General features: G+C 40.1%; 1 protein-coding gene across 1 annotated transcript in view; it reads right to left on the bottom strand.

Moving 5' to 3' along the window:
- The window catches only part of LOC109242809, a 19860-nt gene extending 5777 nt beyond the window's left edge, over positions 1-14083 (bottom strand). The window contains exons 1-3 of the mRNA XM_019409671.1: positions 13520-14083; positions 13039-13379; positions 4248-4439 (exon numbers count right to left, since the gene is read on the bottom strand). Coding sequence (XP_019265216.1) covers positions 4248-4439; positions 13039-13379; positions 13520-14083 — 1097 coding nt within the window. The remainder of the gene's footprint in view (positions 1-4247; positions 4440-13038; positions 13380-13519) is intronic.
- Positions 14084-15041: the final 958 nt, after the last annotated feature.

Genomic DNA, 15041 nt, shown 5'->3' with positions numbered 1-15041 from the left:
CTCCTAGGATCACATCTTAGTCTGATGAATCTTTCTCCTAAGATAGGAAATTCTTAGTCTTGATGAATTGTTCTCATAAAGATTGAAGACCTAGTCTGATGAACTTTCCTCCTAGGTTCAAAATCTTATCTGAGGAATCTTTCTTCCTAAGATAGAAGGCCGTAATTTGATGAATTTGCTAGTCAAATGTCCTTGGTTTTACTCACAGGGATCGTGCAATTCCAATTAAGTTCTTTGGTTTTACTCTTATCATTGCATCAATAGCTTAGGTGATCTATATTTGCTAAACAACTCCCAAAATTTTCCTAGTGCGAACTGGGGCAGAATATTTTCTTTGTTTGTTTTGTTGCAGTCAGGCGCCCACCTGAAGAACAAGGGAATAATTTTCAAGCTTTGCAGTCAGGCGCCCACCTGGAGAACAAGGGAATACTTTTCAAGTTTCAGCAGTTAGGCGCCTACCTGGAGAACAAGGGAAGTGCAATTCAATTTCAGCTTTTAATTTTTAATATTTGATAACATGCTGTACCTAGTTACCAAACTGGGCAGAATATTTTCTTTGTTGTTTTGTTGCAGTCAGGCGCCCACCTGGAGAACAAAGGAATAATTTTCAAGCTTTGCAGTCAGGCGCCCACGCTGGGAGAACAAAGGGAATAATATTCAAGTTTCAGCATTCAGGCGCCCACCTGGAGAACGAGGAAGTGCAAATTCAAATTAGCTTTTAATTTTTAATATTTGATAACATGCTGTACCCAGTTACCGAACTGGGCGATAGAATATTTTTTGTTTGTTTTGTTGCAGTCAGGCGCCCACATGGAAACAAGGGAACAATTTTCAAGCTTTGCAGTCAGGCGCCCACCTGGGAAACAAGGGAATACTTTTTCAAGTTTTCAGCAGTCAGGCGCCCCATGGAGAACAAGGGAAGTGCAATTCAATTTTTAAGTTTATTAATTTTTAATATTTGACTAACATGCTGTATCCCAGTTACCCAAAATGGGGCAGAAATTTCTTCGTTGTTTATTTTTGTTGCAGTCAGAGGCGCCCACCTGGAGAACAAAGGAATACTTTTCAAGCTTCAGCAGTCAGGCGCCCACCTGGAGAACAAGGGAAGTACAATTTAAATTTTAGCTTTTAATTTTTAAATATTTGATAACATGCTGAACCCAGCCACCAAACTGGGGCAAAAAAAAAATTTTAATTTGTTTTGTTGCAGTCAGGAGCCCACCTGGAGAACAAGGGAATACTTTCCAAGCTTTGCAGTCAGGAGCCCACCTGGAGAACAAGGGAATACTTTTCAACGCGTCAGCAATCAGGGAGCCCGCTTGGAGAATAGAAGCATATATCTCAAATTTCAGCGGTCAGAGCATCACTTGGAGGAATGGCAAAACATCTTCTGATCATAATGCAAGGCAACACCAAGGATTCCATCAGCAAGAATACAAGTTCAAGCAACACAAGAGCAAGTTTGAAGACATAGATAGGACTTTTGTAATCATAGCTTAGGCTAGCTTCTTTTGTATTTTAGACACGGTGTAATAAGGAGGTCAGCGAGCAATAGCGGCAGCAAACAGCAGTGAATCACAAGCTCTGGTAGTCCCAGCTACCAAACCTTCTCGAACTACACTGACCTGATTCCTGTTTAGCCCAGGATATGTAGGCAACCTTTGAAGCAGGGTGCGGTCAACTCTTTCAAAATGCTTCAAACGGAATATGCAAACGGGCAAAAATCGCTCATTTTCGCTCAATTGTCTTTGCCCGAGAACTCTGCGTGTTCCCGAGCAAAGAGGGGCAGCTGTGAGCACGTGATTTTTGCCCTATATATGAATTATTCCCAAAAAATTCAAACAAATAATTTCTCTTTCATTATTTTACACTTTTGTGAATTTTGTGTTATTTTCTGTTAATTGTTTGCATTTTTTATTTGTGTCATTTATTTCATATCAAAATATAAAAAATATGCCTGACATTTGCATTTAGGATCTAATTTCGTATTTAAGGATTATTTAGTGGTTAAGTTGTTTTTAGAACAAAATTTAAAGAAAATAATAAAAATAGTCCATTTTTGCATTTTTTTAATTGTTAGTTGTTGAATTTGTCTTGAGTTTATTTAAATAGGAATTAATTAGCTTTAATTTTGCAAAATAAATTAGGTTTCATTTTAATTTTGCATTTTTATAAAATCAAAAAAAATAATACAAAAGGAAAATACAAAAATAAATAAAAGAAATAAAAATGAAAACAAAAAGCAATTAAAAGGGCTGCCTCAATAATGCCTAATTGGGCCATTTAATTGACTTCAACCCAGCCCAAGCCACTGGCCCAAACGCCCTGCCCGGTCCAGTTGCCCCATACTCAAAACGACGTTGTTTTGACGTCGTTTAATCATGACCGTCCGTTTTCCCAAATCCAATGGCCACGATTGATCCTCAAATTTAAATAAAAACTGTCCGAAAATTATACAAAAAACAAAAACACAATCCGTCTTCCTCGTACTCCATAAGCCATCGACACCCCACCGTCCGCCACCGTCTTCCGCCCTAGCGTCGCGGCCGGAAATCGCCGCCGGCGGCGGCGATGCTCCGTAACCACAAAAAATTACACCCTAGAACCACTGTTCTCCCCTCTTTCCAACCATGCCCTCAGCTCCCCTCGAATCATAGCCAATCTCGTCGAATATTCATCTAAACTTTCCGGCCATGACACACTTCTCCCAAACCGGTCAAATTAACACCCTAGGTCCCTTTCCCCTCCCACTATCCAAATCCCCGGTTGTTTTTCTCCGAATCTGCCTCGAATTGGCCGAATCTCAGTCTGAATATTTTCGGCCAAGACCCAAAGTATGCCAAATAGTCTCAAATTAACACCCTAGGTTCATCTGAGTCTCCTCCACCCAACCCCCATAGCCACTTGTCTCAAATCTGCCCGGAGCATTACAAATTTTAAATCCCAAAGTCCGGCAGAACCCTAACTCAGAAATCTTGGGGATTTTGGACCGTAATTTCCCTAATCACGTGTTTTCTTTTGAAAACACACGATTAGGGATGTTACGTGTTCAAGAATCCCGGAGGATTCAAACAAACATTAGCTGGTCAGAGTTCGCCCCATAGTCAGTCGAATGCTCAAAATTAGTAAGTTGTTCAATTCTGTTTTGATTCTGTTCAGTATGCTCTTGTTTAAATCTGTTTGGATAATCTTTAATTCTTTAGGCACTTTTGATTTCAATTTTTTTCTTCAGTATTTGATTCTTTACTGTTATTATTGGTTAGTGATAATTAATTAGTTTAGTCTAGTTTGATTCAGTAATTGCGTTAGTAATTCCATGTTCAGATCTAGCTTAAGTGTTGTTCTTCATGACAATATTGTTCCCAGTAGTCATATACGTTTAAGTGGTCTGATTTTAGGTTCAATTAGTCGACTCCTAGTTGTTTACTGCAATTTGATTTTAATTGTTCCAACCTCTTTGATTAACTGATTTGTCTAGTTTGATTAGCCCTAGACATAGATTGTTTGGTTATGGCTGATGGACTAGTTTAACTTGTTCAGTAATTTCAGGGGATGCTAAGGGTAGTTTAGGCATGGAAAAGGTAGTTTAATCAGATTTGGTAATTGTTGAGGTAAAGTAAGGGTAGAATAGGAATTGTTAATGGGCATAGAACCTTCTAGGATGGACTATAGTGCAGATTTCAGTAAAACTTAGGGTATGTTACTTGTGTGACCATAAGTCAGAAAATAAAGGATAAAAAATAGAATTAAAACAGGGACTAATGGGTAAAGGGAAAATCTGAAATTGGACCCTAAGTTCACCTATAAATAGGCATTCATTTGCCTTGATTCACAAGTTTGGAGGCCTAAAATTCCCCTCCCAAAAAGTACTCTTCAGTTCCCAGATTTGAAAGTAGAAATTCAAAAAAATAGGGAAACCAAAAACAACAAAAATCTGCAAAAAATCAAAATTATATACTGTTACATTGATGTTAGCCAAATTCGACCAGTTCTCTTCTCCTCTGTTTGCTGAGTTTCTTCTGAAATGTGACTGTTAGTTTGCCGTTGGTTTTGGTTATTTCAAGCTGGTCTGGGGTTGGATTTTGGTCGACTTCTGTTTCATTAAAGCTCCAGGAGAAATTAAGTTTGCTTTCGAGGATGTTTGTTTGCATTTCGAGTAGTATTTGAGGCTTAAGTGGCTGTTGTGGGTGATTCGTTATTGCCGTTGGTGTTTGTTGAGATCTCTGGTATTTTTGAGTTCAATCTACCCTTGCATTGGTTGCCTGATTGATTGCTGAGGGTCATTTGATAGTTCTGCTGTCCAAATCTGTATCCGGCTAGTTATTTTAGTTATTCCTGGGCTAACTCCATTGTTGTTGCCTTGTTGTGCTACTGCTGACTCTTTCCTTCTTGTTTCCTTTGCAAATTCCAGGTACACATCCGAAACTGATTTGATGTAACTGTTGAATTGGAAGTACAATGAAGAAATTCCATCGAATTTATGCATTGAAGTTCGCCTCTGCTGATTGCTAATTTGTAGATAGTTTGTAGTAGTTATGTAGTTAATAAGCATAACTGAAACATTAATCTATCATTGTGCTAATTGAGACTGTTTTATTCTGTCAACATGTTGTTTGTTAATGGTAGCTTGGCATAATCTCTCATTGGTTGCTCTTTCATATAGTTTTGAAAAATGGAAAATCAGGCTGTTTTTGATTGGCAATGGATTACTGATTTCGTATAATCATAGCGTGAATTTGTCTGAGTTTGAAAGCGTACTGTAAATGTTTCCAACGGGTCAATAGTTAGAAATGATAGTTGTTAAGCATGGAGTAGTGTTCAGCGATCTCGAATAAGGTAAAACAAAACGGGCCTTGGTACACTCGACTCAGGAAATCGACCCCAGGATCTCCTATTTGAGGTATGATGGGTTTAGGTGTGGCAGACCACTTGGATTGGGCTCTTGGGCCAACTGCAATTGAGTTGGTAACACCTAATGTTCTTTTAATACAAAAATAGAGAATCGTAGTCCGTTTTTAGGTTGCCCTTTTGATAAAATAATGAGCCTAGCCTCGCTAAATAAAACACATAAATCGCGGGGCCCTCAATAAATGTTACATAAAAATACTTAGAATTCGGGCAGACCGTTTTAGCAAATTTCACGGTCCTCCCCAAAGATAATGAATGCATAGTTGCTTAGGGCGCGTATTTTAATAATATTACCTTCCTAAATGTGGGTGCACATTTATGTGACCCAAATCTAAATCTCAACGAAGTCGGAATGTGTCAAAAGCCACGGGCGCACTGGTGTGACATGGATCGAGACACATTTTCACGACGTTGCAATTCTTATTAAAAAGACATAAAATAAAAGCGGTTAAAATAAAAGGCACATAGGTTAGTATATGTTTAAAAATCAGATAAAAGCAAATACAACAGTTGAGCGACCGTGCTAGAACCACGGAATCCGGGAATGCCTAACACCTTCTCTCGGGTTAACAGAATTCCTTACTCGGAGTTCTGGTTCGCGGACTGTTAACAGAGTCATGATCTCCTCGGATCGGGATTCAACCGGTGACTTGGGACACCATTAATCTCCCAAGTGGCGACTCTGAATATTAATAATAAATCCCGTTCCGATTGTCCTTTAATTGGAAAAACTCCTTTATACCCTTGCGGGTGTAGTAAAAAGGAGGTGTGACACCAGCAGCCTCACCCATCGAGAGCTTGCTTTGAGTGTGGTGATACCCACCACATGGTTAGAGACTGCCCTAGACTCGGGATGGGTGCACCTCCCTAGGCTACTCAGGCTCCACGGATTCAGTCAGGTCCACAAACTTCCTATGCTATGGGTGCTCCCCAATTGTCGCTCCTCCCATACAGCAGCCAGGAGTAGGGGACGGGGGGTAGAGGTCACACTCGAGGGGGAGGCCAGGACAGATTCTATGCTTTTCTAGGTAAGACAGAGGTAGTTGCTTCAGACTTAGTTATTACAGGTATGGTTCTGGTTTTCCATAGAGATACATAAGTCTTATTTGATCCGGGATCCACTTATTCATATGTGTCATCTTACTTTGCTCCGTATTTTGATATATCTCGTGATTCTTTGAGTTCTCCTGTTTATGTGTCCACGCCTGTGGGAGATTCTATTATTGTGGACCGTGTGTATCGGTCGTGTTTAGTTGTTATTGATGGTTTTGAGACCAGAGCTGATCTATTGTTACTTAGTATGGTAGACTTTGATGTTATATTGGGCATGGACTGGTTGTTGCCCTATCATGCTATTCTAGATTGTCACGTCAAGACTGTGACGCTGGCTGTGTAAGGTTTACCAAGGTTAGAGTGCAGAGGTGCATTAGATTATGTTCTAGCAGGGTTGTATCATTTCTAAAGGCTCAACTGATGGTTGAGAAGGGATGTCATGCTTATCTAGCCTTCGTGAGGGATATCAGTGTTGATACTCCTACCGTTAAGTCAGTTTCAGTATTAAGAGACTTTCCAGATGTATTCCAGTGGATCTTCCGGGCATGCCGCCTGACAGGGATATAGATTTTGGTATTGACTTGTTGCCAGACACTCAGCCCATTTTTATTCCACCATATCATATTGTCCTAGCGGAGCTGAAGGAGTTAAAGGAGCAGTTGCAAAAGTTACTTGATAAGGGTTTCATTCAGCCTAGTGTGTCGCCTTGGGGTGCTCCGGTCTTATTTGTGAAGAATAATGATAGTTTTATAAGCATGTGTATTGATTATCGACAGCTGAACAAGGTTACAGTGAAGAACATGTATCCTTACCACGCATTGATGACTTATTTGATCAGCTACAACGTGCTAGAGTTCTCAAAGATTGATCTGCGTTCACGTTAGCATCAACTGAAGATTCGGGGTCCAGATATTCTGAAGACTGCCTTTAGGACTCGGTGTGGTCATTACGAGTTCCTTATGATGTCATTTGGGCTGAACAATGCCCTAGTAGCATTTATGCACCAGATGAACAGTGTGTTCCAGCCCTATCTTGATTCATTTGTCATTGTGCTTATTTTGGACATCTTGGTATACTCCCGCAGTCGGGAAGATCATGAGCAGCACTTGAGGATCGTGCTCCAGACCTTGAGAGAGAATAAGTTGTATGCAAAATTCTCAAAGTGTGAATTCTGGCTTGATTCGGTGGAGTTTTAGGGTCATGTGGTGTCGAGTGAGGGGATCAAGGTAGATCTGAAGAAGATTGAAGCAGTGCAGAATTGGCCCAGACCGTCTTCAGCTACTGAGATTTAGAGTTTCCTTGGTTTGGCCGGGTATTATCGTTGTTTCGAAAAGGGCTTCTCTTCTATTGCTGCACCTATGACTAGATTGACCCAGAAGGGTGCTCCTTTCAGATGGTCCGAGGAGTGTGAGGCGAGCTTTCAAAAGCTCAAGACAGCTTTGAATACAACCCTAGTGTTAGTGTTGCCTATGGGATCGAGGCATTATACTCTGTATTGTGATGCATCACGTATTTGCCTTGGCGCGGTATTGATGGAAGATGGTAGGTTTATTGCCTATGCATCTCGACAGCTAAAGGCCTATGAGGAGATATATCCAATCCATGACTTGGAGTTGGCAGCCATTGTTCATGCATTGAGGATCTGGCGGCATTATTTGTACGGTGTCCCTTGTGAGGTCTTTACCGACCACCGGAGTCTACAGCATCTGTTGAAATAGAAAGATTTTAACTTGCAGTAGTGGAGGTGGTTATATTTACTTAAGGACTATGATATCACCATTCTATATCATCCTGGGAAGGCCAATATGATGGTCGATGCCTTGAGACGAAGGCGGAGAGTTTGGGTAGCTTAGCATATCTACCGGTAGCATAGAGGCCATTAGCCTTGTATATTCAGGCCTTAGCCAACCAGTTATTAGATTAGATGTTTTAGAGCTTAGTCGAGTTCTTGCCTGCGTGATTTCTCGGTCTTCTCTATATGATCGTATTAGAGAGCATCAGTATGATGACCCCCATTTCCTTGTCCTCAAGGACATGGTTCAGCACGGTGATGCCAAGGAGGTTACTATCGGAGATGACGGTGTATTGCAGATGCATGGCCAGTTATGTGTGCTCAATGTGGATGGTCTGCATGAGTTGATTCTTCAGGTGGCCCACAGTTCACGGTGCTCCATTCATCCGGGTGCCGCTAAGATGTATCAGGACTTGAGGCAACACTATTGGTGGAGGAGGATGAAGAAGGACATAGTGGAGTATGTAACTCAGTGCCTGAATTGTCAGTAGGTGAAGTATTAGCATCAGCGGTCGGGTGGGTTGCTTCAGCGTCTTGAGATTCCCAAGTGGAAATGGGAGATGTCACCATGGACTTCGTTGTTGGGCTCCTATGGACTCAAAAGAAATTTGACGTGGTATGGGTGGTTGTGGATAGGTTGACCAAGTCGGCTCATTTTATTCCGATAGTGACAACCTATTCTTCAGTGCAGCTGGCTCAAGTTTATATCCGCGAGATTATCCGACTTCATGGCGTACCAGTATCCATCATCTCTGATCGGGTACGCAGTTCACATCGCATTTCTAGAAAGCTGTACAGTGTGAGCTAGGCACACGGGTGGAGTTCAGTACAGCATTTCACCCTCAGACGGATGGACAATCCGAGCGCACTATTCATATATTGGAGGATATGCTTCGCGCTTGAGTTATGGATTTAGAGGGTACTTGAGATCAGTTCTTGCCGCTTGTGGAGTTTACCTACAACAACAACTACCAATCGAGTATTCAGATGGCTCCGTATGAGGCTCTATATGGGAGATGATGTCGTTCTCTGGTTGGTTGGTTTGAGCCGGGAGAGGCTAAGTTACTAGGCACAGATTTGCTGCGAGATGTTTTGGAGAAGGTCAAGATGATCTAGGATCGGCATCGTACAGCCTGATCTAGACAGAAGAGTTATGTGGATCGAAAGGTTTGCGATGTTATATTCATGGTTGGAGAGCGAGTCTTGCTCTGGGCTTCACCCATGAATGGTGTGATGAGGTTCGGAAAGAAGGGCAAGTTGAGCCCTAGGTATATCAGACCTTTTGATATCCTTGAGAGGAATGGGGAGGTGGCCTACAAGCTTTTTTTGCCACCTAGTTTATCTGCGGTTCATCCGGTATTCCATGTCTCTATGCTTCGGAAGTATTATGGTGATCTGTCTCATGTTGTAGACTTTAACACACTCCAATTGGATGAGGATTTGACTTATATTGAAGAGCATATGGCTATCTTGGACAGATAGGTCTGGAAGTTGAGATCAAAGAATATTGCTTCGGTGAAGGTTCAATGGAGGGGTCATCCGGTCGAGAAGGCGACCTGGGAGACCTAGCACAACATACGGAGTCGATATCCTCATCTATTCACTACTTCAGGTATGTCCTTATGCACGTTCCAGGATGAACATTTGTTTTAAGATGGGGAGCATGTAATGACCCGATTGGTCGTTTTCTGTAATTGCGCCATGTTACCCTTTTTATGCTTCACGCATGTGTGTTTCTGATTTGATGACTTGCGGGTTGGTTAGTTTCGTTCCGAGGAACTTTCGTGTTGATTTGGACCCTTGATTCTTCACTTGGAGGTTTAAATTAGAAAATATTTCCATAACTTTGACTTTTGCGAAAACGATCCTGGAACTGTGTTTTTATGGCTCAGATAACTTCGTAGTGTGATTTCAAACTTGGGCGTATGCTCAGAATTTGATTTGGAAGTCTGTAGGTTGATTTGTGTTGATTTGCTGAAATTGGGCAATATGAAGTCCAAAGGTTTGACCGTAGGTTGACTTTTATCTATGGAGCTCAGAATTTGATTTTGACTTGGAATAGGTCCGATATGGTATTATAACTTGACTGCAAAATTTGGTGTTGTTTGGAGTTGATTTGATAAGATTCGGACATTTAGTTGTAATATTAGAGACTCTTGAACTTTAGTTTGAAATTCATGCTTTTTAGTGTTTGATTTGTAGTTTTAGATGTTATTTTTGTGTTTTGATCGCGTGAGCGAGTTCGTATGGTGTCTGGTGTTGTGGTGTCGCAAATGCGAACACGAAGGTCGCATTTGCGAAGGTGACAGGGAGGGGCAGTTGTCGCAAATGCGACTCATCCTTCATATTTGTGAAAATAGTAGCATTTTTGCTTGGTATTCAATTGCGAACATTAGTTCGCATTTGCCAAACTCCCAGCTTCGCAATTGCGAAGCCTTTTCTTGTAAATGCGAGATTTCATAAGACTGTCAGGGTTCGCAAATGCGAGCCCTAGTCTGCAATTGCGAGGGTTCGCATCTGTGTCGCAAGTGCGATCTGCAGCTGGTTAAAGGGATGGGAGACGGGATTTTTGAACTCCGTCTCTCATTTTTTAACCCTAGACTCGGTAGGAGGCGACTTGGAGAGGAAATTTTCACCTACAAAATTTAGGTAAGTGATTCTAATCCATTTCTAATCATGTTCTATCAACATATATTAGATTTTAACATCAAAATCATGTGAATCAAAGTGAAAATTTATGAAACTTTGTCAAGTTTTTGAAAAATGAGAAATTGAGTTTTGAGAGTCGATTTGGACTCGGATTTTGAAACTAACCACATATATGAACTCGTGGGGTCATGGGTACACGAAATCTACCATTGGACCCGGGTTTTGACCGGGCGGGCCCCGGGTTAACTTTTGTTGACTTTTTGGAAATGGTGTAAAGATCTTAGCTTTATCTATTGCACTTGAATCCCTAGCATTGTTTGATGATATTGAGTCGATTTTGGTTAGATTTGAGCCGTGTGTAGGCAAAATTTAAGGGAAAAGCTATTTCCAAGTGTTGATTTTGCCTAGTTGTGGTATGTGTCTTGCCTAACTTCATGTGGGAAAATTACCCTTAGGATCGTTATTGTTTGATTCAATCGTGTTAAATGAAATCCGTGTGCGTAAAGTGACGAGTGGGTACACGGATTGTACGTGGTATTTGTCGGATTTAGGTTGCTTTGACTATTTTTATGCTTTAATTGAAATCCCATATCATGTTCTAATTCTCCTGGTCAATCTATTCTTATTTGTGTTGATCTATCCTTACATGCCTTAAATGATTTCGTTAACACTTTTCTACCTACTAATTGATAATTTGCTCTCTTGCTTTAGTTGAACTTGTTGTCTCTTTCATTGTTACATGCCATCTCTTTATTGTCGATTACCGTTATTTGAAATAATTATACATGTTTTCTCTTTTAATTTTGATTATCATTTATTGAAGTCATTATTCATGTTACCTCTTTCCGTGTTGATTACTATTATTTGAAGTTATTGTTCACGTTATCTCTTTCCTTGTTGAGTTATTGGTATTGAAGTTGTGAAAGTCGTTATCACATTGAGGTGAAATTGTTATTGTTGGACCATCTTCCTTTTGAGCATTTTACATTCATTATTATTGTTGATATTCTTGTTCCCGTTGTGGTGGATCTGTGAGCTATTATTGTGGAAACATTGATATTGTGGGTTATTGGCAAATTGTGATATATGGGCACACGTGGTGCGAGTTGTTATTGTAATATGATATTGACGCGCATGTGGCTGTATAAGGCTTGGGGTTGATGTGCATGCGACAGTATAATGCGTGTTGCTTGTAAGGGAGATACGTGAAGCCACCAGCATCATAAGGTGGGCTAAAGTGCATGTAGCCATTTCGGAAAAACTATTTCAAAATCCATTTCAAATGTAAGGCTCACGCAGCGGTATAAGGAAAGGTTGTGATTGAAATTGAGAAATGTGAATATGAGACGGTACCTTAGTTGTGATTCTTGATTATATGAGGCGGTGCCTCAGTTGTGATTTAATTGTACACAAGACAGTTCCTCGTTGTGATTCTTGTTGTTTATTTCATGTTGTAAAGAGTTTTGGTGGGAACATTTCTTGTTGTTTCACTCTTTATTGTTCTAGCAGTTGTTGTTGTCTGTATTTGATCATTGTAGTTCTCTTTAGTTGCTTCTTCTATGCTATTTCCATGTTTGATTTCCGGTAATAGTTTATGTTATTATCTTGTTTCGTATCAGTTATTTCTTCACTTTCCATTATTTATCCTTATTACATTTCCATACTACTTATTTATATCCTAGTAGGTGTCTTGACCTGGCCTCGTCACTACTCTACTGATGTTAGTCTTGATACTTACTGGGTACCATCATGGTATAATCATACTACGCTTCTGCATATTTTTGTACAGATCTAGGTACGCCTACCCGTGCCGGATGCAAGAGTTGATTGAATTGCTTCTTGGGAGACTTTAAGGTATACCTGCTCCACATCCGCAGGCCTCGGAGTCACCTTCCCTTTTGTTCTGTTTACTGTTATAGTTCATTCAGACAGTGATGTAGTAGTTATCCTAGTTTAACTTTATAGAACTTATGACTCAGTTCTACCGATTTTTGGCAGCGTACTGTTGAGATTATATTTGTATCTAAAGGTTATATCAGTATTCAGCTTTGTTTTAGTATTTTGATAATTTTTTCTGTCAAGTTATTATTATTACTTAGGCTTACCTAGTCGTAGAGACTAGGTTCCATCACAATATTCTACAAGGGAAAATCGGGGTTGTGACAAAATCATTCATGATATCAAATAGCCAAATAATGGAGGAAATATTGTTGTCAAATTAGATATGAACAAAGCCTATGATAGGCTATCTTGGCAATTCACTTGTGTAGTTATGAGGAAAATGGGATTTTGGGAGCAATGGATACATATAATTTGGAATCTCTTATGTAACATGTGGTATACAATTATTATAAATGAGAAGAGATATGGTTTTTTCAAGAGAGGAGTAAAACATGGAGACCCTATATCCACTTCTTTATTTATATTAGTTGCAGAAGTACTTTTTTTTGGTAATTAAATTTTCGTTACCACGTAAATAGTTACAAGTATAGCAAACACTAAGTTTGGACAAACGGCCCCAAACTTAGTACAATCTCACCCTCTCTAACACCTTCTAAGGATAAAAATTGAGTGCTTGCAAAATTTTCCTCAAACTACTCTGTCTATAGCCTATATAATGAATTTCTAATACTAACTGTCTAACAATATCTTCGCTGCATATTTTCTCCTGTTGAAAAACTCGTCGATTCCTTTCCAGCCATAAGTGGTACACTGCTCCAGTTATGCTCATCCTATATATCATAGTTTTGGATCCTTTGCCTTTAACATGATCCATTGCCCATTTGAGCTCCTCATCCCAGCTTCCTGGTCTTCGCGTAATCCCCAGCCATGCTAGTAACCTTCTCCAAACGTCTACTGAGAATGGACAAGCAAAGAAAAGGTGCTTGTGACATTCCAACTCTTGCTCGCATAATGGACAGTTTGGACTTACTTGTATCCCCCAGCTGTTCAATGTATATTTTGTATATAACTTCCCCTGCATTGCAAGATACAGTATGAATCTCCATTTGGACAGCTTCTGTTGTTGCATAACAATCTGCTCCAGTTCACCTTTGGAAAATCTCCTCTCAGTTGTTTGTACACTTCTCTGATAGAAAATGTTTATGTCATCAGCACCATTCCAGTGTTCAAGCCTGCTTCATTCATGTATTTCCCAGCCTGCAATATCTTCCTGATAATCCATGAAGCTTGATTCGCATCTACTTCCCATGGATCCTTTCCTTTTACGTAGTAGACATGCACCCATCTTATCCACAACTTGTCCTTCTTACAAAGATTCCATAAATGTTTCAATAATGCCACCCTATTCCATGTACCAAGATCAGTAACATTCAAACCTCCTTTAGTTTTAGGTCTGCATAGTTTATCCCACACCACTAACACTTTCTTACTCGAACTAGTATCACCAGTCCATAGAAACTTCCTACAAATGGCTTCAACCAACTGAATGGTCTTTTTTGGTAGTGGAAATATTTGTGACCAGAAAGATTGGATAGCTATTAGAACACTCTTTATCAATTGCAGCCTCCCAACATAGCTTAGAAACTTCACTGTCCATTGCTTATTTTTCCCTAGCATTTTGTCTAGTAGAGGTTGGCATTGGCTTACTGATAACCTCTTTGAGCGTAATGGGACACCTAAGTATCGAAAAGGAAGTTCACCTGTAGTAAATCCAGTCATCTAAATGATTTCCTGCTGTGTTGCAATTGGAACTCCACCAAAATACATGCAGCTTTTATTTTGATTTGCCACTAGTCCTGAAGCTTTTGAGAATTTGTTGAAACATTCATATAGCAACTGTACAGACACCATATCTCCAAGACAGAAAAGTAACTAATCATCAGCAAAACTGAGTTGGACAATACTCAGTTTTTCACACCTTGGGTGATAATTGAAATTAGGCTGCTCCTTCAGTTGCTTCAAAATTCTTGTCAGGTATTCCATTGATAATACAAACAGTAATGGAGACATAGGATCTCCCTGTCTCATACCCCTCTTTGCTTCAAATGGAACAGTAGGACTACCATTGATATTAATGGAGTAGGACAATGTTTTGATGCATTCCATAATCCATCCTATAAACTCCTTAGGGAAACACAATCCATCTAACACTTGTTCCAGAAACATCCATTCAAGTGAGTCATATGCCTTTTGCATGTCAATCTTGATCATGCACCTAGGTGAGACCCCTTTCCTACGATAACCTTTTATCAACTCATGGCTAAGTAAAATGTTGTCACTCAGACCTCTGCCGGTACAAATGATGCCTGGCTCTCATCCACCAGTATGTTCATTACTTGCCTCAGTCTACTTGTCAGCATTTTGGATATGATCTTGTATAGGGTAGTGCAGCATGAGATTGGTCTATACTCTTTGACTGAGGTTGGGTTTTTTACTTTTGGAATAAGAGTAACTGCTGTGCAGTTGATTGGCTTGATCATTCTTCCAGTGCTAAAGAACTTCAGAACAGCATTTACAATCTCATCACCAGTGATATTCCGTGCTTTCTTAAAAAAGCATGCATTAAATCCATCCCCTCCTGGTGCCTTCATGTCATCTATACCTTTAAGAGCTTCATATACATTTTCCTTAGTGAAAGGAGCTATGAGTTCCATTTGGTGTCTTCTATTGAGGACTG

This window comes from Nicotiana attenuata, unplaced genomic scaffold (genome assembly GCF_001879085.1).
Source record: "Nicotiana attenuata strain UT unplaced genomic scaffold, NIATTr2, whole genome shotgun sequence".
NCBI classification, from domain to species: domain Eukaryota; kingdom Viridiplantae; phylum Streptophyta; class Magnoliopsida; order Solanales; family Solanaceae; genus Nicotiana; species Nicotiana attenuata.
The sequence above is the reverse complement of the archived record's forward strand: the minus strand, read 5'-3'. Positions and strand labels throughout refer to the sequence as shown.